Below are 25,249 nucleotides of genomic sequence, written 5' to 3'. Positions count from 1 at the left end.
GCAGCAAAATATAGGGAAATTGTGGAGGAAAACCTGATGCAGTCTGCAAGAGAACTGTGACTAGGGAGAAAATTTGTTTTCCATCAAGAGAATGACCCCAGGCATAAAGCCAAAGCTACACAGGAATACCTGAACAACAACAAAGTTAATGTCCTGGAGTGGCCAAGTCAGTGTCCAGACATTGATCCAATTTAAAAGTTCTGGCTGGACTTGAAAAGAGCTGTTCACTCATGATCCCCATGCAAACTGTCAGAGCTTGAGCAGTTTTGTAAAGAAGAATGAGGAAAAATTGCAGTTTCCAAACGTGTAAATCTGATAGAGAGACCTATCCACGCAGACTTAAAGCTGTAATTGCTGCCAAAGGTGTATCTTCTAAATACTGGCTTCAAGGGAGTGAGTAATTATGCAATCAATTATTTTCTGTTTAATAATTGTAATTAATTTAGACCAATTTGTTTTCACTTTGACGCAAAAGAGTCAAAAGCCAAATTAAATCCAGTGTGATTCAATGTTGTAAAACAAGCATGCAAACTTAATGGGGGGTGGGGATGGGGTGGGCAAATACTTTTTATGGGCACTGTATATGTAAATACATGTTATCAAATGTAATTTATGAATTTCATTGATATCACCTCTTGCCTAAGTTATTATGTGTAGTTGCCACATCACAGGACCTATTCCTTTGAAAGTTTTTTTTATTTTTATAAACCTTGTGGCACTGATTTTTAAGAATTTGTTCCTTAAATTCCTTGTAACTATCTGACAGGTATGTGTTATTCCTGAATGAACAAAGAGCCAAGCTGAAAATTGAACATCCAGAACTTCCTTTTACAGAGATAACTAAATTGCTGGGTACTCAGTGGTCACAGCTGCCTCAGGAGGGTAAACAGGTGAGAAGTCCCATGCCATTATTTTTCTCACTAAACTGTTAAAAACCAATATTTAGGTCATTATTTTCTTTAAAAACTGTTGCATCCTTTGCTCTCCACCCAAATGTCTGGAAGGAAAATGGCTAGGGAGAAAGTAGAAAGTGTTTCTCTTGATTTTTCCTTAGGTGTATAATGTGAAGCTTTGAATGTTACTTTTTCATGTAGAGTTTATTTTTGTGCTTCTATTGACTAACATATATCTTGGTGCTGATGGAAACAAATATTGGTGTTCACGGATGTAACAGTAGCAGTAAAACTCCCTTTCGAATCTCTAGGTATATACGATTCTTAAAAATTGAAGAAATAGAAACACAAGCAGATTGATCTTTTACCATCTGCTCCTTTGTTGTACTAGTCCACTTTTGGATTTTCTGCTTTTTCATTTAATAGTCCAGATATTTATTGAATTCTCCTAAAACAAAAAAAACACTAACAGCTATAAATACTAAGATAGGTCTTTAGTAATCTCTTTAAGGTAGTTTATAAACAGCCAAGAACCTATTATTAGTTGTAATCTTAAACTTCAGCTCTCACTTCAGTTTTAATTGGCTATCATACTCTGAGCCATTGTTGTACCATTTTCACTGTAGTGGACTGATGTGAATCTGAGCCACCTTGGTATATTGTATATGTCATTGGAATTCCATGTCATAAAAACAAGGTTTAACTTTTCAGTTATGGTTTGATAATTTTAGAGTATTTTTATTAGAAATTTTGTCTGACAAATTTTGCAATGTTGGTTTTACGATTGAAGTCTCAATGTGCCAGAATAATCTTGGCTCAAGCATTAAACATGCTCCAGGTTTCTGTTTAAATAATGTATAAATAGTCTGGCCCTGTGATAAGATTTCTAATGTTAAGTTTAAAAAAAAAATTAATACAAACTCCTACATCTAACTTGGTTTGAAGTAGATAAATGTACTCTGCAGCAATGGGCATTACTTCCACTAAGGGCTGCTTCATCTTTCCGGACAGAAGTACATTAATGAAGCAGAAAAAGACAAGCGCCGATATATTGAAGAGCTGAAAGCATATCAAAATTCAGAGGCTTACCAAGCTTTCCTGAAAAGAAAGGCAATGAGCAAAGTGAAAAACCTGTGTGGTAAGAGAAAATATTATTTTCTTTATACTTACACTGTTTTAATCAGGTAAGCTCTGTTTACGAAGGTAAACTTAGAGTTTACTCAAACAGAAAATAATTTTGCTGGTAAGGGTGTAGATGGAAAAACAACAATAAATTAAAGATAAAACGCTGGAAATGTTCAGCAGGTCAAGTAGTATTTGTAGAGAGAAAAACTAAAACACAGTTACCATTTCAGGTCCATGTAATGTGGATTGCTATTTACTTACAACTTCATTACTGAAGAGTTTCAAATTTTATTTTTTTCAGCCGAATAAAGGTTTAGGCTTTTCACAGATTAGCTGATTTTAGTTCAGAGAAATTGAAATATATTTGTCAGTTTGCAGCTTCAGTTTAGGAGATTGTTTGGTGTTTATACTTGTGATATGTACAAGAGCAGACATACTACTAATGCTATAATTAAAAATACACGTTAATTTTAGCACTCTTTTTTTATTGTGTAAAACAGATCAAAATGTATTGTCAGATTCCTGTTGGAAGTTTTTCATTTTAGTTATGAGTGGAAACTATTTTGAAGATATCTTAAGACTAGCAGTGTTTAACTATTTCACTGTTAACATGGAAGCCAAAACCATGCAATGTGAACTAATATTGAATTCATCAGCAGTGGAGATTATGGTGTTTAATTTGCTGAGTAGGAGATGTCTTCTTGTTTCTGGTGAGCCATTAGATTGTTGAGAATTCAAATTGAGCTTAATGTAAAATTGTACTCCAATTAGGTGTCGAATCTCTGGACACTGAATGTGAAGATGAAGCTGTTAAATCAATGTCAGAAATAGGTGTAAGTAGAGAATTTATTACACTTAATCTATTTTAAATTATTCATATGTAATGATGAAAGGAGAGTAGAAATATATTAATGAAGCCATCTGTACGGTAAAAGGAAGTTTTTTTTTAAACCAGAGTGTGGTCTTATTACCACTGGTACCTGAAGAGCAAATTAATATTTTTGAAGTATATATATTTCAAAGTAAGGTAGGGAAATTTAATAGTACCTAACACAGATTGGCTGCTATAAAATAGGAACTAGACAGGTTATTATTTTTACAGTTTTTAGGACATCAGTGCTGGTCAGGTAAACTTCTCTGCTACTTTCCAAACAGACTTGTAAATTGTGTTATATCCACCTGGGAAGGTTTTCTCAAAACTGAATTTTTCAGTGCTGTACAGATGCGCTGGTTGTTTCATTCAGCATGACTCTAGAACAGCTACTTAGCCAAGTCTAGTTTATTACTTGAATAACAACCTCTACAGTCATGATAACGTTGGACAAAAATAATTTGTGAAGATTATCCCAAGGTGGCCCTTACAGTTTAAGATCTTCATTAGTTAGATGTAAAAACCTTTGAGTTTGCAAATGTAAAACTATCAGCTGCAGTGATTTTTTTTGCAACAGATGGAAGTGAAGTTTCTGGTGGTTTGTTAGTCTTGTCTTACGAGCAGTGGTCATTGTTCTAAAAACTAGGGAAAGTTTTTCAGGAATGATTTTAGGAAAGACCTCTACATGTGGAAGGTGATAAATAATATTGAAATCCTTTTGAAATAACAGTTTATGCCATGTTATTTACTTTCATATTTGATGTTATTAAGGCAGTTATGCTGTTGGCCCAACACCATTGAAGAGTGGCACAATCCTGAGGCTCCAAAAACTTAATTGTATTACTACATATTTCAACGCATTCCTTGTAATCCTGAATAGTCATGAATGGATTGGGTGTTGGTGGAAGTTATTATTGAGTAATTATTACTTCGCATTTGCTATCACATTCACTCTTTCACATTGCATATGTGTAATGTCACTCGATACTTTATCTACTTGAATGTCAATGCAAACTACACCAGAAGAATGTTTTATATTCTTTTAGCCAACATTAACCTCTTGACCCTTGAATTGACATTGTTTTAAATGCTGATAGTATCGATGGAAATGAGTCAACAATTTGGTTTAATTTGTATCCTGGATCTATAGTACTGCTTTTAAGTTGAAAATAATTTGTCAAGAAATGGTGCACGTCAGCATTAGTTTTGTTTCAAATTGATTCATTAACTGGATGTGTTTGCTTAAGCAGGATGAGGGAAACAATGACCTGTACTGCAAAACATGTAATCAGTATTTTAGTTCACTACATAACAAAAAGGAACATCTTTTTGGAAGACAACATCTTCAGAATTTGACAGGTAATAGAATTCTGTGTTTCATGATCATGGCCATTAACAACTAGAAAATATATCATTGAAATAATAACATCAGGACCTTCAGCATACTAGTGATTTCAACATAGCAATTAAACAAGATTTTTTACTATTAAATTATGAATTTTCAATTTGTGTTATAACTGCATACGATGACTTTAAAAATATATCTTTAAGTCCATTGCAGGCTGAATAGGTTTTTCTTGATGTTATTAATCAATAAACTTTTTTAAATGACATAACATGCAAGTGTTCAAATAAAATTACTTTTGGTGTATTCTGAAAATTCAAACTTCTAAAATAGCTATGATATTTTCTGTGTAACTATTGTAATTAAAATATGCATAAATATATTTATTTATATTCTATGTGGACTCTGCATGAAAATTTTAATAAATATATGAATTTGGAGCTTGAATGGGAAGACATATTGGAAAGTAGAACTTTTACATGATAGGAAATCACTAAATCTTTGTAGTTGGAGAGCGCAATTTGCAAAGGTTTATGTACAACTAGAGAAATTGATCAGTACACCGAATGCAGTATTGTTTATTTCAATTAGATTGAACTACAAAAAGAAATCACTCTTGTTGAAATTGTACAGAGTCTCCTTGGGAACACAGCATGTGTTACGGGTCTCTCGCTAAAGAACTAACTTGGCTTAAAAGTAGTGTGGTGTAGATTCATCTCATTGTTTCTTTGAATAAGATAGCTCTCCCAAAAACTCTGGTCCTTTTGAGTTCCTCTAGCATTTTGTGTGTGTTTCTCTCATTTCCCCATCTGCAGATTTTCTCTTGTTTGTTTCTTCTGACAGGATAGTCTAGTACTAGAATTAGGGCAAGGTGTTGGTTATTTAAGACGAGGTTAAGAAATTGCTTCACAGATTGTCATTTGTGTGGAAAGTGCATTTTCTCCCAGCGACTGTGGGGCTTTCCTGAGCTTTTCAGTTTCCTTTTACATCCTAAGGAAATGACAGTAAATTCACCTCATATGTAGATGAGAAACAGGAGCATGGAGGACACTTGATGGACATGAGTTAAATAATTAATTACAGAGAGATGACAGGGAATAGGACTGACGGAGTGCATTTTCCTGCATTATTATTTAAGGGCTAAAGTTGTGGCAGAACAGATCACTTGTGGGATCAAGCAGTGGGGTCATACTCTGAATGGTGAGACTGTCAAGAAATATGAATAGTGTGAAGTTTGAGAATTCACTATCTAATTGAGCAGTGGAAAATCTCTCATGAATACATTCAACCTGATGTACAGATTTTTTAAAATTTGGATTTGAGATGGAGTATCAGCCTATTTTACCTAATGATATGGATAGATACTTTATTGATCCAAAAGGAAATTACAGTGGCACGGTTGCATTACAAGTGCACAGATATCCAAATATACAAATATTAGAAGAGAAGTAAGAAAGAATAAAAATTAATTTACCTCAAACAGTCTAACAGGAGGGGTCATCACTTCCCTGGCTATAGGTTGACTCGTTGTAGAGCCGAATGGCTGAGGGTAAGAATAACCTCATATTGTGCTCTTTGGAACTTCGCATTTGTCTTAATCTTTTACTAAAAGTTCTGCTCTGTTCAACCAAGGTGGCATGCAGAGAGTGAGAATCATTGTCCAGAATTGCCAGGATTTTCTGTAGGGTCATTTGTTCTACCACAGCTTCTCGTGTGTTCAGTTTGACACCTATAACAGAGCCAGCCTTTCTAATCAGTTTATTGAGCGTGTTGGCATCACCCATGTTGATGTTATTGCCCCAGCACATCACCGCATAGAAGATTGTGCTGGTGACAACAGACTGGTAGAACATGTGAAACGGAGGCCTGCATACTCCAAAGGACCTCAGTCTCCTTAGGAAGTAGAGGTGACTCTGGCCCTTCTACACGGCCATTGTGTTAGTGCTCCACTCAAGTCTGTCATCCAGATGCGCTTCCAGTACTTGTAAGTCCATCAACAGTAACAGGGCAGTGCAGGCTTAGTCTTCCTCAAGTCCATCACCACCTCCTTTGTCTTACTGATGTTGAGCTTGCACCATTTGACAAAGTCCTCCACCAGGGCCCTGTATTCGCCCACCCTTTATACACCCAACTATTGCTCAGTCATCAGAGAATTTCTGCAGAAGACATGACTCAGTAATATATCTAAAGTACGAGGTATGCAGGGTAAACAGGAAGGGAGCTAATCCAGTCTCCTGTGGGGCCCCAGTGTTACTTATAGCCACGTCTGACACACAAACTGTGTTTGCCAGTCAGGATACAATGGAAGTACCAACCTGCACTGAATGGAGCTTTTCCTCCAGCACTGAGGGCTGTATGGTATTGAAGGCACTTAAAAAATCAAAAAATATGATTGAAGGCACTTGAGAAATCAAAAAATAGTGTTGCCCTGCTTATCCAAATGGGTGTGGGCTCTATTCAGCAGATAGATGACAGCATCGTTGACTCCAATGTGCTCCTTGTACACTAACTGCTAGGGATTGACGATGAGCTGACCAGGGTTCGGAGGTGAGCCAGCACCAGCCTCTCTGGGGTCTTCATGATGCGTGAGGTCAGGGCCACTGGACGGTAGTCATTCAAGACATTCAGGATTTTAAAGTGTCTTGAAAAACTATATATAGTTTACATTTTCTCCTGTATCTATTATGTTTCTTTACTTACAGAAATAGGTGCTCTAGTTTTTTCTAGTCATATTAAAACATGCAAGATCTTGTATACTGGAAGTAAGCCAAGCTACTCTTGAAAAAAGGGCAGAATTTTTGACATTTTCTGAGAACACAATGCACAATACTAGGCTTCAACTTGTGAGACAATCAACTACTGTGGGCTTTGTCAGGTAATTCACAGCTCTAAACAGGGACTCATAGTATTTGGACTGAGGGACTTCTCTGCTGAACTGTGCTGAATTAGACATGGGACAGAGAGCCCTGTTGATGTGAATAGAGAAATAGTTTGATGGAGGTGGAAGGTAATTGTTACATAGCTTGTGTTTACTTTGAGTTTTTTAAGTGATTTACCCTTCCTGTTAATCTTTTTAAAAGCTTTAATTGATTTTTATATCGTCTATGAATAGAAGAGAAATCCGGAGGTATGGTCTTCGCAGCTGTATGACATTTTGTTCCAGCTATTTTGTATGCTGGGGCTTCACCATGGACCAACCACTACTTGTTCCCAGAAGTGACCTGTGTTGCTACAGCTTTAGCCCTTGAATATTAAAGCAGGACAGTGGAAAAGTGATATAGACAATAGTATTTATTCAAAGGGCAGCAGACAGACAAACACTTGCAACCTCTCATACTATTACAGATTGTCAGCATCAGTTATTCTGGCTGTGCTACAAACTGGCACTGAGTTCTCAACTTGTGATCCTTGGTTCACGCTGCAGGACCAGATTGAGTTCCCTGTTTTTTATTCACCATAATTGCAAGCTTTGAGCTTACACATGTATAGCGTTACACAGGTTGTGCTGCGTCATTATTAATCTTAGTTTATTCCCTGTATATTTCTCAGGCATCTCTCTCTCAGTCCGAATCAGGAGGCATACAGTGGCATACAAAAGTTTGGGCACCCCTGGTCAAAATTTCTGTTACTGTGATTAGTTTAATGAGTAGAAGATGAACTGATCTCCAAAAGTCATAAAGTTAAAGATGAAACATTCTTTTCAACATTTTAAGCAAGATTAGTGTGTTATTTTTGTTTTGTACAATTTTAGAGTGGGAAAAAAAAAGGAGCACCACGCAAAAGTTTGGGCACCCCAAGAGCTTTGAGCTCTCAGATAACTTTTACCAAGGTCTCAGACCTTAATTAGCTTGTTAGGGCTATGGCTTGTTCACAGTCATCGTTAGGAAAGGCCAGGTGATGCAAATTTCAAAGCTTTATAAATACCCTGACTCCTCAGACCTTGTCCCAACAATCAGCAGCCATGGCTCCTCTAAGCAGCTGCTTAGCCTCTGAAAATTAAAGTAAATGATGCCCACAAAGCAGGAGAAGCCTATAAGAAGACAGCAAAGTGTTTTCAGGTAGCCATTTGTAATGTAATTAAGACATGGAAGTTAACAGGAGTGGTGGAGGTTAGGTTGAGATCTGGAAGACCAAGAAAATTTTCCGAGAGAACTGCTGATAGTATTGCTAGAAAGGCAAATCAAAACCCCTGTTTGACTGCAAAAGACCTTCAGGAAGATTTAGCAGACTGGAGTGTGGTGGTGCACTGTTCCACTGTGCAGCAACACCTGCACAAATGTGACCTTCATAGAAGAGTCATCAGAAGAAAACCTTTCCTGCGTCCTCACCACAAAATGCAGCATCAGAAGTTTGCAAAGGAACATCTAAACAAGCCTGGTGCATTTTGGAAACTAGTCCTGAGGACTGATGAAGTTAAAATAGAACTTTTTGGCTGCAATGAGCAAAGGTATGTTTGGAGAAAAAAGGGTGCAGAATTTCATGAAAAGAACACCTCTCCAACTGTTAAATATGAGGGTGGATCAATCATGCTTTGGGATTGTGTTGCAGGCAGTGGCACATGGAACATTTCACTGGTAGAGGGAAGAATGAATTCAATTAAATACCAGCAAATTCTGGAAGCAAACATCGCACCATCTGTAAAAAAAAGCTGAAGATGAAAGGAGGATGGCTTCTACAACAGGATAATAATCCTAAACACACCTCAAAATCCACAACGGACTACCTCAAGAGGTGCAAGCTGAAGGTTTTGCCATGGCCCTCACAGTCACCCGACCTAAACATCATTGAAAATCTGTGGATAGGCCTCAAAAGAGTAGTGCATGCAAGACGGCCCAAGAATCTTACAGAACTAGAAGCCTTTTGCAAGGAAAAATGGGTGAAAATCCCACAAAGAAGAATTGAAAGACTCTTAGCTGGCTACAGAAAGTGTTTACAAGCTGTGATACTTGCCAAAGGGGGGGGTTACTAAGTACTGACCATACAGGATGCTCAAACTTTTGCTTTGGGCCCTTGTCCTTTTTTGTTATTTTGAAACTGTAAAAGATGGAAATTAATAAAAGTAATCTTGCTTAAAATATTAAAGAAATGTGTCATCTTTAACTTCATGCCTTTTGGAAATCAGGTCATCTTTTACTCGCTTCGCTATTCACAGTAACAGAAATTTTGACCGGGGTGCTCAAACTTTTGCATACCACTGTATACTCCCTCCTAATTTCCATCCTTCTCAACATTTCTCGTCTTGCTTACATTGGTTCAAACTTTGTTTGTTCATTGCTCATCGTCAGTGTGGCCTTTCTACTTGGTTCTGCTACCTTCTTTAAGCTTTGTTGCTGTAACTAATTAGGTTTTGGTGCACTGGACTAACAAAGTTTTCATGCAGTTCAAAAGTAAATACATTCTCATGAACTTGGCTGCATTCTTAGACTAAATATCTGCTTACTACACTTGCACTTGCTGTTTCAGCTAGGGTCTACACCTGGGCCATGTGTGTCACTGCTGAATAGCTGCTTCACTCAGCCCTGCACCAGGGACAGGGATTCAGAATGGATTACTGGCACTACAATGCACAGCCAGAACAAATGGTTGTTTTAGATTACTGGGCAGTTTTTCTTATTAAGAAGAAAGGTCTTCCAAGTCAGTTGAAATTTTTGGCAAGTGCGGACAGATCTTAACTTATCTTTGCATTCCCTGTGAATCACCAGCATCCCCTTAGCATTTTTCAAGTTCTTTTCACCATCATGCTTGCATGTAATACATTAAAAACTCAAGCTACTTTAGGTTATCTGCTCCAGAGGATCTCTTTTGGACTCTGTTCAGATTTCAGTGACAGTCATACTATAAATGTAAAAATACAACTGCAGATTCTGTGGATCAAAGAATATGAACACAACACTGGAAGAACTCAGCAGGTCAGGCAGCATCCGTGAGAAAAGAGTAGTCAACGTTTCGGGCCGAGACCCTTCATCAGGATACTGGGCTTCGGTCCTCTCTTCCCCCCCATTCCTGATGAAGGGTCTCGGCCCGAAACGTTGGCTACTCTTTTCTCACGGATGCTGCCTGACCTGCTGATTTCTTCCAGCATTGTGTTCGTATACTATAAATGTAATGCTTTTGCAAAACATTTAAGAAGTTGATCTGTGTTAGTAGAACTTAAAATAATTTTCGTTATCATCACAACTTGATTTGATTTAAAAAATATGGGAAATATATATTGCATTCACTGTGCCCTCGAGATCCCACTCAAATTGGATGTTTAGATGTAACAACTGTAACTTTAAATTTAAACAGGGGACTTTGAGAAGGAGGCAGCTGAACTCTCAAAACAGCAGCAAGAGCAGCAGAAGGATGATGAAGATTCAGCTGATGACATTGGCATGGCAGAGTTCTCCCATTTATGTGGCCTGACTTCAAGGCATAACTATTCATCACTGAATTTAAGTTTTCTGGAGGAATATGTCTTCAAGCAGGTAAAATGTAAGTAAATAAATTATTTATTTCTGTTATTTATGTGTTGTTTATAAATTCATAGCTAAGATAATCTCACTTCAATTAACTGCTGTATTTTAACCAATAAAGGATAAATGACTGGTGATGCTTAGCTCTCATATAGATTTAGCTTAACGTCATGTACTCTTTGCAAAAAGTTTCCAGTCGAAATCTATTCCCAGTCTTGACTACAGTATTATAGGAACATCAGTTTCCTACAATTTGATACAGTTGGCATTAATTGAATTTTTGTGAATTGCATTGATGACAGTTTGCATCCAGGGTCCAAAAGCTTTATTCACATAGAGTGATATAGAGGCATTATTCTTCATTTGATCTGGTTAGTACTTGATTTATGAGTACAAAATGATAATCCATGTTGCCTGAAATAGAAAAAAGTATTCTGATTCTATGGGCTTATCTTTCTTTGAGGCTGGTGTTGCTGTTGTCTGCCCACTTGACCAGTCTCACAGACATCAGACTTCAACATGGGCATATCTCATATCTCCTGGACGAACATGCCACCCCCAAACTTCAGGCCATTGTCACCAGGCAGTCACAAATGCTGTACTTCCTTGCACTACCTGTTTCTATCTTCTGCACAGATAGACCCATTGTTTTATCCTCCTATTTTCCACCAAACCTATTTCTTCCTATCTTGAATCTATCCTTTCATCCTGGTTCAGCCTCTTCCCATATATATCCATGACATCCTTGAAGGTCTCTGCTACTTTGACAGCTTCCAGTTTTTTTTTGTCCCATTGCCACATCTTCATGATAAGTACATTTATACCTATATCCCACATCAGGAGAATCTGAGGGTCCTCTATTTCTTCCTTGAACATAGGTCTTACTAGTTCATCTCCAGCAACAAATTAATTTGCTTGACTGAGCCTATTTTCATGTTGAACAATTGTTTCAACCATTGGCTGTCTTTCTTTTTAAATCTTTTTATTAGTTTTCAAACAAACAAGAGAAGAGAAACATCAAATACAGAGAGCTTGAGAGTATATAATTAGGCTAAAATACAAATATAAACAGTTAATAACCCAAATATAATAACCTTCCAAACTCATAGTGTGTTACAAAAAATGGAAAAATGAAAAAAAAACCTCAAAAAAATTTTTTTTTTAACTAACCTAACCGACATGGGCTATTGTATCATATCAAATATACACAGTAGTGTCAATAACTCCACACCTCTATCCAAATAATTAAGATGATAAGGGAATGGTTTGGGAAAGGTCAGTTTAACTCGTATGAAAATATTGAATAAATGGTCTCCAGGTTTCTTCAAATTTGACTGAAGGGTCAAAAATGACAGTTCTAATTTTTTCTAAACTCAAACAAGAAATAGTTTGGGAAAACCACTGAAATGCAGTTGGAGGATTAATTTCTTTCCAGTTCAGTAGAATAGATCTTCTAGCCATTAGTGTGGCAAATGCAATCATCTGCTGAGCTGAGGGGGATAAACAACTGTTATCCACTATTGGTAAGCCAAAAATTGCAGTAATAGGATGAAGTTGCAAGTTAATATTCAAAACTGTTGAAATAATACCAAAAATATCTTTACAGTATTTTTGCAAGCAAGGGCAAGACCAAAACATGTGAGTCAATGAGGCTACTTCAGAGTGACATCTGTCACAGATTGGATTAACATGAGAATAAAATTGAGCAAGTTTGTCCTTGGACGTATGAGCCCTATGTACCACCTTGAATTGTATTAGGGCATGTTTGGCACAAATAGAACAGGAGTTAACTAACTGTAAGATTTCTCCCATTGCTCTGTAGGTAAAGGACATTGAAGTTCTTTTTCCCATTCATTCTTAATTTTGTCTGACATCCCTGGTTGTATTTTCATGATCATATTATAAATGATGGCTACTAAACCCTTCTGATAGGGATTTAAACCTAGAATTTTTTCCATAATATCAATTGGGAATGAATTCGGAAAGGACTGTAACATATTATTCAAAAAATTTCTAATTTGTAAATAGCTAAAAAAATGGGCTCTAAACAAATTATATTTATTGGACAGCTGTTCAAAGGACATAAAACAATTATCAGAAAATAAATCACAAAAACATGTTATACCCCTCGTTTTCCATAGCACAAAGGCTTGGTCCATAAGAGGGCTGAAAAAGAAAGTTAGATATAATAGGGCTTAATAAGATGAACTTATTCAAACCAAAAAATTTACGGAATTGAAACCATATTCAAATGTATATTTAACTATAGGGTTAGTTATTTGTTTATTCAGTTTAGATAGGACAAAGGGAAGCGAAGATCCTAAGATAGAGACAATGAAAAGCCATGTACAGATTTGCACTCCAAATTTACCTATTGTGGGCTTTGTAATGCCGCCGATTCCTGTGTCTAAAATATTAAATATCGGATGTTAACTGCCCAGTAGTAAAATCTTAGGTTTGGTAAAGCCAAACCTCCTTCCTTCTTAGGCTTCTGTAAGTATTTTTTTTTACTTAATCTAGGATTTTTATTCTGCCATACATACGAGGATATTTTGGAATCAATAATATCAAAAAAAGATTTAGGAATAAAAATTGGTAATGCTTGAAATAAATATAAAAAATTAGGTAAAACTATCATCTTAATAGCATTGTTTCGACCAACCAATGACAAAGACAATGGGGACCATCTAGTACAAGTTGCTTAATTTGGTCAATTAAAGGTAAAAAGTTAACTTTAAATAACTCCTTATGTTTCTTGGTAATTTTAATACCCAAATAAGTAAAGGTATCTGTAACTACTTTAAATGGTAGATGTTTATAGATTGGAACTTGCGTATTTAATGGGAATAATTCACTCTTATTAAAATTCAGTTTATAGCTAGAAAAACTGCTAAACTGAGCAAGCAAAGATAAAATAACAGGAATGGATCTCTCGGGATCAGAGATATATAGTAACAAATCATCAGCATATAGTGATAGCTTATATGTCCCTTCCCCATGGGTAATACCAAAAATGTTAGGTGAGTCAGGAATAGCAATGGCTAAGGGTTCCAAAGCAATGTCAAATAGTAGAGGACTAAAAGGGCAGCCTTGCCTCGTGCCACGAAACAGCTGAAAAAAGGGAGATCCTTGATTATTGCTAAGAACCGAAGCCAAAGGCTTATAATATATTAATTTAATCCATGATATAAATGTCGGGCTAAAGTTAAAATTCTGAAGGGTATTAAATATATATGGCCATTCAACTCTGTCAAACGCTTTTTCAGTGTCTAAGGAAATGACACATTCTGGGATTCTAGATGAAGGAGTGTAAGCTATATTAATTTTCTAATGTTAAAAGATGAACAACGATTTTTAATAAATCCGGTCTGGTCCTCAGAAATTATTTGAGGTAATATATTTTCCAATCTAGTGGCCAAAATTTTGGTACAAATCTTGGAATCCATATTCAGCAAAAATATAGGCCGATAGGATGCACATTCAATAGGGTCTTTGTCTTTTTTAAGAATTCAAGAAATGGAGGCGTCATAAAAAGATTGTGGTAATTTACCTATAGTTAATACGTCCTTAAAAATTTTACATAACCAAGGAGAGAGTATAGAAGAAAAAGATTTTAAAAATTCCGCAGAATAACAGTCCAGACCAGGGGCTTTACCTGAATTCATTGAAAAAAATAGCCTCTTTTATTTCGGTTTCCGTAATGGGTGCATCTAATAATACACAATCCTCGGTTGTTAATTTCGGGATATTCAGTTTCCTTAAAAATTCATCCATTATGGAAGAATCAACAGAAGATTCTGATTGATATAAAGAGTTATAAAAGTCTTGAAAGGCTTTATTTATCTCTTTATGATCAATCGGCAAAGTACCATCTCATTTATGAATCTTAATGATCTGCCGTTTAACCGAAGCAGTTTTCAATTGATTAACCAATAATTTACCAGATTTGTCCCCATGAAAACTGAGTCCTAGATTTAATTAATTGATTTTCAATCGAAGAGGATAATAGTAAACTGTGCTCCATTTGAAGTTCAATTTTCTTTTTATAAAGCTCCTTACTAGGAGTCACAGAGTAAGTCTTATCAATTTCTTTAATTTTATCAACCAACATAAGTATTTCAGTGTTAATTCATTTTCTGACTCCAGCAGAGTATAAAATAATTTGTCCATGGATAAATGCTTTAAATGTGTTCCATAATAATCCACTAGAAATCTCTTCTGTAAAGTTTGTTGAAAAGAACAAATCAATTTGTTGTTTAATAAAGTTGAGAAAGTCTGAGTCCTGAAGTAGAGTAGAGTTGAACCGCCATGATTTAACACTTGAGGATGAATCCGTTGTCTTAATAGATAGCTTCAAATGTGCGTTGTCAGAGATAGTAGTAGAGTCATAGTTACAACCAATAACGTCTGTAAGTAAATGATGATCAATAAAGAAATAGTCAATTCTTGAGTAATTATGATAAACATGAGAGAAATATGAAAATTCTTTATCCTTGGGGTGTAGAAATCGCCAAATTTCAGAAATCCCAGCATCAGCCATAAAGGAGTTACCGTAGATGTCGGATTATAAGCCGCTACTTTTTTCCCACATTTTGAACAGCTTTGAACACTGCGGCCTTTACTACGGTGCGGCTAATGCATGATTTTATTTCATGCCGCCAAAAACATTTTGCCTCGTAACAGTAGACCAATAAAATTGATGAGTAGTTCACAGAGGTCCAATGAAATTGTACGATAAATCAAGCGCACTTTCACAATTAAATTATTGTAAATCAGTCATTTGTACTCACCCTCATCAACATGGAAAACACTCGAAGAAAAGCATTGTGCTGCCTTTCTGGCAGTTATTTAGTTTATAATATTTTCGCTTAGTAATTCATTTGTTAGTTAAAGTTAGAAGTGTTTTAACTATATTTGTTTTCTGTACTACATCCCGGGATGCTATGACGTCACACCCGGTTTCGCCGCGTCTTGTGGGAAATACCGGTTTGCGATAAACGGGAAGGCGGGGGGCGAGCGGCGGAGCCAAAACGCTGCTTTTAAGTTAAAGGCGATCAATAACTTTTCCTGGTAGGCTGCAGTATATATATTTTTTACCAGTCGTTAGGAGATATTGGAATGTTGTTCAGTAAAAAAGTATACGCAACGTATATTTAAAAGTAGCCGCGTTACAGGCACGGTTCGAAAAAAAGCATTTGCAATATGTATTTGTTTATGTTACCATATGGATTTAATTAAAAGTTAAAAAATCCTCACGTGTAATATCTTTCTGTGTAAATATCTCATATTACAACGTGGGACACCTGCAGCCGAAAATCCGGTGCGGCCGAAAATCCGGTGCGGCCTAAAATCCGGTGCGGCTTGTACAAGTACAAAATTGATTTTCTTTCTAAAATTAGAGCCAGCGGCTTTTAATCAGGTGCGCTCTGTAGTGCGAAATCTACGGTAATAAGAGAGGCCGATTTATTCGGAAGAACCTGAATAGATCTATCCATCGGGGGATTTTAACAGCAGTTAAAATCCCCACCCGTTATCAGCATATACTCATTTTAAATTAGGAGGGATGTAAATGAACACTTAAAAAATTTGGGACAGTCAATATTCGGAGCATAAACATTAACTGAAACAACTTTTTGGTTAAGAAGTAAACCAGTGAGGAGCAAAAATCTACCTTGTGGGTCTGAAATTGTTTCATAATGTATATAAGAGGTTGAGGAGTCTATAAAAATAGAAACGCCTCTTACTTTGGCTTGGAAATTCGAATGATACTGTTTGGCCTTCCAAAACCTAAAAAAAAATGTTGACTGTCCTCCTTCCACACATGAGTCTCTTGTGCAAAAATAATATTAGCATTCATTCTATGGAATACTTTAAATATTTTTTTCCATTTGATCGGATGATTTAAACCATTTGTATTCTAAGAAACAAAGTTAATAACCTTATCAATATTGCTAATATTTATCATAGTAAACGCACAAGGTTAAACAGAAAATAAACTCATGAATCTGGAAGAGGAGAGCAGGTTCAAAGAGGAACCAGAAGTTACGACACTTCAGCCATTTTGGTAGTTTGAAGTCAGCTCGTGAAGGAAAAACTAAGTGAAAAGCAAAAGAGAAACCCCCTCCCCCCACCTATGAAATCCCAAGGAAAAAGCCAGAGAAAGGTGAGCAGGCAAAATAACACTAATTTTACCCCCATCTCTCAAGATGGCGGCTCAAAAAAAAGAAAATAAAGAAGACACAAAGAAGCCTCTCCGATCGAATTCCGACATCACCGGTTCAAAAGCCATTCTTCCCCTCAAAACTTCAGGGCTAAAATCTTCCACAATACAAAATTTGGAATCTTGAAAGTCGATCATGCCCTTCTGTCGGGCGGCTCGAATCAGGCGATCTTTAATATGAGCATAGTGAAGACGGAGGATTACTGGCCATGGTCTCTCGCCTGGAGCTGGTTTTAAGCGAAAAATACGGTGTGCGTGGTTGGCTACTGGAGGGGTATCCAGAACATCTGAGCTGAACACATCCATTAAGAATTTAGAGAAAAATTCAACCAGATCTCCCTTCTCGACATTTTCCATGAGCCCTATTATCCGCAGGTTCTGTCTTCGAGATCAGTTTTCAAGATCAATGATTTTGGATTTGTAGTGTTCCAGCACTTGATAAGTTGAGGACATCTTTTGTTCCAAAGTTTCAATTTTACTATCTCTCTGATGGGCTACTTCTTCAAGAGCTGAAATTCTAGCTTCTTGTTGTTGAATTTCTGATTTAAGTGATTGAAGACTTATGTCAACCGTCTTTGAAGTTTCATCAAGCTAGGAAAACTTTGGGCCGAGTTTATCCTCCAGTCTCTCATCCATAAGTTTCCCGATTGCGTCCAGAGTTAACGGTTCTTTAGCCGGTCTTGCTTCTTTAGTTTCTCGTGATCTCCCAGCCATTTTCACAAGTTGAAAATATAATTCAAAAAGTTGAGGTATATCTTAAATATCAACCCCTTTAGTGTAGGTATAAATAAGTCAGTTAGGGGCTGATTGCAGGTAGAAAAAGTAAAAGAATTGGAGCGAAGCCTAATTCAGCCTCACCCCAGGAGCACCATCTTGAGAGTTCAACCATTGGCTTTCTTCTCATCAAAGGTGTTGTTGTGGGAATTTGCGTGAGACCAAGGTTGGTTTATGTTCTTGTAGGATATGTGCACAATATTTGTTTCAAGCTTACCCTGGACCCCCACTTAATTAATTATTCCAGTACACTGAATTAGTGCAGCTTCCTGCAATTTTCATTTGACTTCGACTCCCCCAGCGATCTTTACCTTCTTGTACCTGGCCTTTTTTTTAAAACTTTTTTTATTGTTTTCAAATAGTTACTGAATAAATGTGCATGAAAAAAAAAGTGTTACCCAGCCCCCCTCCCCTTAACCCCTCCCCCCTAACATCCCTATTAAAAAAATAAGAAAGAAAAAAAAAGGAATGCCTGGAAGTTGGAAGATCCCCACATGCTCCACGGAGTTCTCATTTTTTTAAATATATGTTAAAATGCTTTTTCTTTTTACTGGCCCATTAAGCCCATTAACATTAAAACTTAAAAAATTTAGTAGATTAGTCATTATTTTTTTTATTATATTACTCCAATCTATAATAATACCTAATCTTTCCACTTTCGTGGTATCCTGGGAAATCTTTATAAAAATCTCCATGTTGCTATGTGTGTCCCCACCAATCATCCAGGCAAAAAGATAGAAAAAAAATTAAAATATAAAGGAAAAAAAAAATACCCCCCTACTAATGCTGTGGAAAAAAGACACAACATTACCCCCCTCTGCTGTACGGGTCATGGCAACCGCCATGATTACACACGTGAATCCCGCAGTAACCGATCCACAGCCTCCCAGCCCCCCCGCAACATAAAAAAGTATATGTATTGTTAACTGGTTTCACTTACCAGCAAAGATAGATATGTCAGTTGAAGTCCAATGGTACTATTTTCAAAAGTTTTATTAATAAAGGGGCACAAAAATTAAGGTTAATACAAACATTCAGATAACATGCGTCAATACTCAATCTAAAACGCAGGTACATTAATAATCACTCAGAAATAAGCTCTTTCGTTGTCTAGGGTATATAATACTGAGTCCAATTGGAAATATAAAGAGTCACTCTGAAGTCTGCAGGCTTTTCTCTTTTGGTTTCACGTGTTGGAGAGAGAGAGAGATAAAACGGAAAAACTTGCCCAAAACATCCGTGGAATCAGGGGAGCGATCTTCCCCGTTGTTAGTTAAAAAGCGATCTTCCGTTGGTTCCAGCCACAAACCCCGCATTCGGAATTTAACGCACGTGGCTTATTTCAAAATGGCTTCCCGTTCCCACGGGAAGCGTTATCGTGCTTCTTGGTGTTTCTTCTTGGTGCGTCTGAGGGTCGTCCTCTTTCAGACCCTTCTTTATACTGCCTCACGGGATCTCAGGTGTCAATCAGGTTGCAGGTGATGCAATCTCTCTCTCAACCAGCCCACTTTGCCCGAGGGCTTTACAATGTCCCTGCGAGTTGGCACGTCTGCAGTTCCCAGGTGTCTCCTGAGAACAATGCCACAGTCACCAGCTTTTGTCCCAGTGGAATGTCTTTCCATTTCCTGTGTCCATTCAGCCTGTCTCTCTCTCTCTCTTGGGTCATTGACCCCCCTTTCACTAGGGCTCTTGCAATTCTCACAAAGGAGGGGGCTGGTATCATAACAGTATAAGAAGAGAAAAAAAAATACTATTCTCATTTAGTATTTCTAAAATTTTGCTTTTCTCTTCTATAATATCCATAAATGTCCATCACTTCTGTTCCTTGGGTCTATCTTCATCTTTAATCCATTACGTTTGGAAGCCTCTATGTGTAATTAGCGAATAGATGGAAGTTCTTGTACAAACTCCTCCACTTTTCGATAATCGGAAAAAAATTTTTTTCTCTCCTCCAAAAAAATTATCAGTGTTGCTGGATGACGCATTGTAAATTTATAACCCTTTTCCCATAAGGCTTTTTTCGCTGGGTTAAATTCCTTCTTTCTCTTCAACAGGTTGTAACTTATATCAGGATAAAAAAGAATTGGTTTCCCTGCTATCATCAGTGGCCCGTTTCTATTTTTGGCACTTTGGGCAGCGGCCTTCAGGATCTTTTCTTTGTCTTGGTATCGTAAGCATTTTATCAAAATTGATCGTGGGTTTTGATCAGCTCGAGGTCTTAACCTTAAAGATCTATGCACCCTTTCAATCTCAATTGGAGTTTCTCTTTCCATTTCCAATTTTTCAGGAATCCATTTTTGAAAAAAATTTATTGGATCTTCTCCTTCTATATCTTCTTTAAGTCCAACAATTTTAATATTATTTCGTCTACTGAGATTTTCAAGCTTATCAATTTTTTCCATAAATTGTTTTCTTTCTGATGTCCAAGCAGTATTTTCCTTTTCCATTTTGTCCATTCTTTCAACCATGTCTTCCGTTGTAGTTTCCAAGTCCGTAATTCTTTTTTCCATTTTTTCCTGTCTCTTTGTCATTTTATCAAGCATAATCTCCATATTGGTCATTTTTTTTTCGAGTATTTTTTGATTATTTTTAATTACTTTTAATGTGTCTAATTTACGCATTATTTGCCTCAAAGTCTTTTCTATATTTCTAGAAGGACTTTTACCTCTTTCTTCATCTGATCCTTCCGAGAGATTTGACTTTCCCTCCGATTCGCTATCACTTTCAGTTGCAGTGGTAGCTGGGCTTTGTAGTTCTTGTTGCTCCCGTTTGCGCATGCTCCATCCTTCGCGTTTGCGCAGTTCACGATATTTTTTTCCTTTGGAAGTGGCCAGTGTTGCCACAATCTCCTGTTCCGTATCGCCGGTGATATAATGTACCTGAGACCGCAGTTCCTCGGTAGACGTGGGCCTTGTTCTTGGTCCAACTTGCGTAGTCTTCCCGGTATTAGTTTTCTTCATCTTCCTTCCTTGAGGCATAGCTTGACACAGTCCGGAGTCGTTTATAAGTAACTTTTAGAAAGTATTGACTAACTTTTCTTCATTTAAACATTAATTTATTAACTTTTTACGGGAGAGCTGGGTCCCTGCGTCTCGATCCTACGTCATCACGTGATGTCCCCCCCGTACCTGGCCTTCTTTAAATTCCTCCATCTTCATCATATGTGCTCTGATAATGAAACTTTTCACACAGATACTCTATTAATGGGCAGAACCAGTGACTATGTCTCAACTATTTCCCACACATCTGCCCTCACCCCATCTGCCCTGGACAGAGCAAGGATAGAGTTCTTCTGTCTTCACCATCAGTCCTATCAATTTCCTTATTCAACAGATCATCAAATACATTTTTTCCAGCTGCAACAAGATTCTACCATCAATCATGAACATACTTCAACCCTACCCACCAACCTCCAACCTTCCAATTCAGTATTTCAAAGGGACTTTTCCCTTTTGAGGCTCCCTCGTCCATCCTACTGATTCCACCAACCATTCTCCAACCTTTGGCACTTTCAAAGGCAGCCACAGCAATGCAACATGTATCCTTTCACTTCTTTCCTTCCCATCAATCAGAGACACCAACGGTCTTTCCCTGTGATGCCGCAGTCTTGTCTATTGCATTACAAGTTCATAATATGATCACCTCTGCACTGGAGAAACCCAAAGCAGACTGGGTGACCACTTTGGAAAATAACTGTGTTCAGTTCATAGGGTTATATCTAAACAGGATCTCTGTTCAGATAAAACAACAGAACATGATAAACTCCTTAAAATAATACAATCTGGAATAGCTATCTGTGGTGAAAATGTAATGAATCTAGTTTTGTGATGTTATACTGTATATGAGTGAGAATAATGCTTCCTTCTTATGACTTATAAAGCATTTACTGAGCTGACATCTGTTTATTGAGTGGTGCATCATCAGAGCTGGTTTGACTTCATAAATTTTGTGAGCTATCTTTTGTTTTACTTTGCATCATTATGGAGAGATCTTCAATGATGCACAGCAGAAATTTGAGTGTATGCCACCACTATCTGTAAACCCATTTCAACTAATGATACATGAAATCATTCATAATTCTTCATAATGGACAAAGGAGAGCCAGTGGATGTAGTGTACCTGGACTTCCAGAAAGCTTTTGATAAAGTCCCACATAGGAGATTAGTGGGCAAAATTAGGGTACATGGTATTGGGGGCAGAGTACTGACATGGATTGAAAGTAGTCTGGCTGACAGGAAACAAAGAGCAGCGATTAATGGGTTGCTTTCGGAAGGCAGGCTGTGACCAGTGGGGTACCGCAAGGTTCAGTGCTGGGACTGCAGCTGTTTACAATATACATTAATGATTTACATGAAGGGATTAAAAGTAACATTTGCAAATTTGCCGATGACACAAAGCTGGGTGGCAGTGTGAAATGTCAGGAGGATGTTATGAGAATGCAGGGTGACTTGGACAGGTTGGATGAGTGGGCAAATGTATGGCAGATGCAGTTTAATGTGGATAAATGTGAGGTTATCCACTTTGGTGGCAAGAACAGGAAGGCAGATTACTATCTAAATGGAGTCAAGTTAGGAAAAGGGGAAGTACAACGAGATCTAGGTGTTCTTGTACATCAGTCAATGAAAGCAAGCATGCAGGTACAGCAGGCATTGAAGAAAGCTAATGGCATGCTGGCCTTTATAACAAGAGGAATTGAGTATAGGTCCTTCTACAGCTGTACAGGGCCCTGGTGAGACCCCACCTGGAGTATTGTGTGCAGTTTTGGTCTCCAAATTTGAGGAAGGACATTCTTGCTATTGAGGGAGTGCAGCGCAGGTTCACAAGGTTAATTCCCGGAATGGCGGGACTGTCATATGTTGAAAGATTGGAGCGACTGGGCTTGTATACACTGGAATTTAGAAGGATGAGAGGGGATCTGATTGAAACATATAAGATTATTAAGGGATTGGACACGCTGGAGGCAGGAAGCATGTTTCCGCTGATGGGTGAGTCCAGAACTAGAGGCCACAGTTTAAGAATAAGGGGTAGGCCATTTAGAACAGAGATGCGGAAAAACATTTTCACCCAGAGAGTGGTGGATATGTGGAATGCTCTGCCCCAGAAGGCAGTGAAGGCCAAGTCTCTGGATGCATTCAAGAGAGAGTTAGATAGAGCTCTTATAGATAGTGGGGTCAAGGGATATAGGGAGAGGGCAGGAACGGGGTACTGATTGTGTATGATCAGCCATGATCACGGTGAATGGTGGTGCTGGCTAGAAGGGCTGAATGGCCTATTCCTGCACGTACTGTCTATTGTCTTGAATTTCTTGTGTTTGCTCCCAGCAGATGTGCTGTGTCATGCATCACTTGAAAATTACCTGAGTTGTGTATTATTTACAGGATTTTATATTTGTAATTCTCTTTTTAAGCAGCTGCAGTAATTTGCTTTTGTTGAAAAGTAAACTTTTAGTTCTCTTGTTTAAGTAAGTTCATCAAAGAATGTTTTCACATAATTGGATTTAATGAGAGTATTGGACAGGAGGAAACAAAATAAAATAAAATCCTTTTTGACAGTTCCATTGTTTTTGTGTTGGTGGTTGTGTTGGGTGGGCTGTGACGTTGGTGATATGGTCTCCTTTTCCTTTTTGTCAAAAATTCAGTTACAGATTAATGTGAGATAGCTTTTGAATTGCTTGAAACATTTCCTTTGGTCGTGATACCGAACGTTAATACTGCAGCTTACAGTCCATTGCTAGTAAATGCAGAGGTGAAGGTGAGGTTAAATTACCTTGTGTCATATTTCATTAATGTGATTGCTTTTCCTGATGTTGTTTGGCATTAGCTTTAAAATAAACTGTAGTTAATAATTTTTACACCCTGGAATCATTGTAATTTTGAGTCTTTGTTTTGCAGTTGCAAGAGAAAGTTTGTGAACCATTTGCAATTACCCAATTTTCTGCATTGATTACTCAAAATGTGGTCTGTTCTTCATCTAAGTCACAATAATAGACACAATCTGTTTAAACTAATAACATACAAATATTTGTACTTTTCATGTCTTTATTGAACACATTGTTTAATCATTTACAGTCCTGGCTGGAAAAAGTATGTGAACCCTTGTATATAATAACTAGTAGAACCTCCTTTAGCAGCAATAACCTCCACCAAATGTTTCCTGTAGCTGTTGATTAGACTTGCACAATGGCAAGGAGGAATTTTAGACCATTACTCCATACAAAACTGTTTCAGCTCATCAATATTTCTTGGATACCTTGTATGAACAGCTTCTTCAGGTCATGCCACAGCATCTCAATTCTATTAAGGTCTGGACGCTGACTTGGTCAGTCCAAGGCACGAATTTTCTTCTTTTGAAACCACTCTGTTGTTGATTTACTCCTGTGTTTGGGATCACTGTTTTGTTGCATCACCCAATTTCTATTAAGCTTCAGGTGACGGTCTGCTACCCTGGCATTCTCCTGTAAAATACCTTGATACAATTTTTAATTCATTGTTCCCTCAACGATTGCAAGCTCTCCAGGCCTTGAAGCAGCAAAGGAGCCCCAAACCATGATGCTCTTTCCACCATGCATCGCAGTTGGGATGACGTTTTGGTGTTGGTGTGCAGTACCCTTTTTCCTCCAAACATAGCAGTGTGCATTTCTGCCACAAAGTTCAATGGTTGTCTCATCTGTCCACAGAAAATTGCCCCAAAAGTGTTGTGGAACATCCAGCTGATCTTTTGCAAACTTGAGATGTGCAGCAATGATTTTCTTTTGGGGAGCAGTGGTTTCCTCCATGGTGTCTTTCCAAGAACACCATTCTTCTTCATTGTTTTTCATATAGTGGATGCATGAACAGAGACTTTGGTATGTTCGAGAGATTTCTGCAGGTCTTTTGCTACCCTTGTGTTCTTTTTCACCTCCTTCAGCATTGCATCTTGGTGTGATCTTTACAGGATGCCCTCTGCTAGGGAGAGTAGCAACACTACTGAATTTCCTCCATCTGTAGTCAGTTTCTCTTACTGTGGACTGATCAACACTCAGGTCTTTAGAAATGCTTTTGTAGCCTTTTTCAGCTTCATGCATCTCTACAATTCTTCTAAAGTCCTCTGAAAGCTGTTTTGATTGAGGCATGGTCCACATAAATAGATCTTTCTTGAGAAGAGCCTATTAATAACCAGACTTTGATTGACTTTTTTTATATAGGGCAGGGCACCTCTACAAACCACACATCCAATCTCATCTTATTGATTAGAACACAACACCTGACTCCAAATAGCTTTTGTAGAAGGCATTATCCCAGAGATTTACATACTTTTTTGAACCAAGACTATGATTATTTAAATGGTTTACTCAGTACAGGCAGTCCCTGGGTTACGAACAAGATCTGTTCCTGAGTCCGTCTTTAAGTCAGATTTGTACGTAAGTCAGAACAGGTACATCTGGTATTATTTAGCATCAGTTAGTCAAACGTTTGTCTTAATATAAAGTCTATATTTTACCTTTCTATGCATATAAAACACTTAAGAAACGTATGTATTTCAATAATTAAACCAATGCGTTGCTTAGTAATAATTGTAGCTTTCATC

General features: G+C 37.4%; 1 protein-coding gene across 3 annotated transcripts in view; it reads left to right on the top strand.

The window, feature by feature from the left end:
- LOC140726368 (uncharacterized) overlaps positions 1–25,249 on the top strand; it is a 61,759-nt gene that overhangs the window by 23,898 nt on the left and 12,612 nt on the right. Inside the window, exons 5-9 of one of the 3 annotated variants that reach the window (XM_073042658.1) lie at positions 767–890; positions 1,908–2,031; positions 2,790–2,851; positions 4,137–4,248; positions 10,523–10,708. In XM_073042658.1, the coding sequence (XP_072898759.1) occupies positions 767–890; positions 1,908–2,031; positions 2,790–2,851; positions 4,137–4,248; positions 10,523–10,708 (608 nt within the window). Of the gene's footprint in view, positions 1–766; positions 891–1,904; positions 2,032–2,789; positions 2,852–4,136; positions 4,249–10,522; positions 10,709–25,249 lie in introns of all 3 variants that reach the window. The other 2 variants (XM_073042655.1, XM_073042656.1) reach the window with 2 other exon arrangements.

Source organism: Hemitrygon akajei, chromosome 4, assembly GCF_048418815.1.
Source record: "Hemitrygon akajei chromosome 4, sHemAka1.3, whole genome shotgun sequence".
Lineage (NCBI taxonomy): Eukaryota > Metazoa > Chordata > Chondrichthyes > Myliobatiformes > Dasyatidae > Hemitrygon > Hemitrygon akajei.
This window is presented reverse-complemented; position numbering and strand designations above follow the sequence as displayed.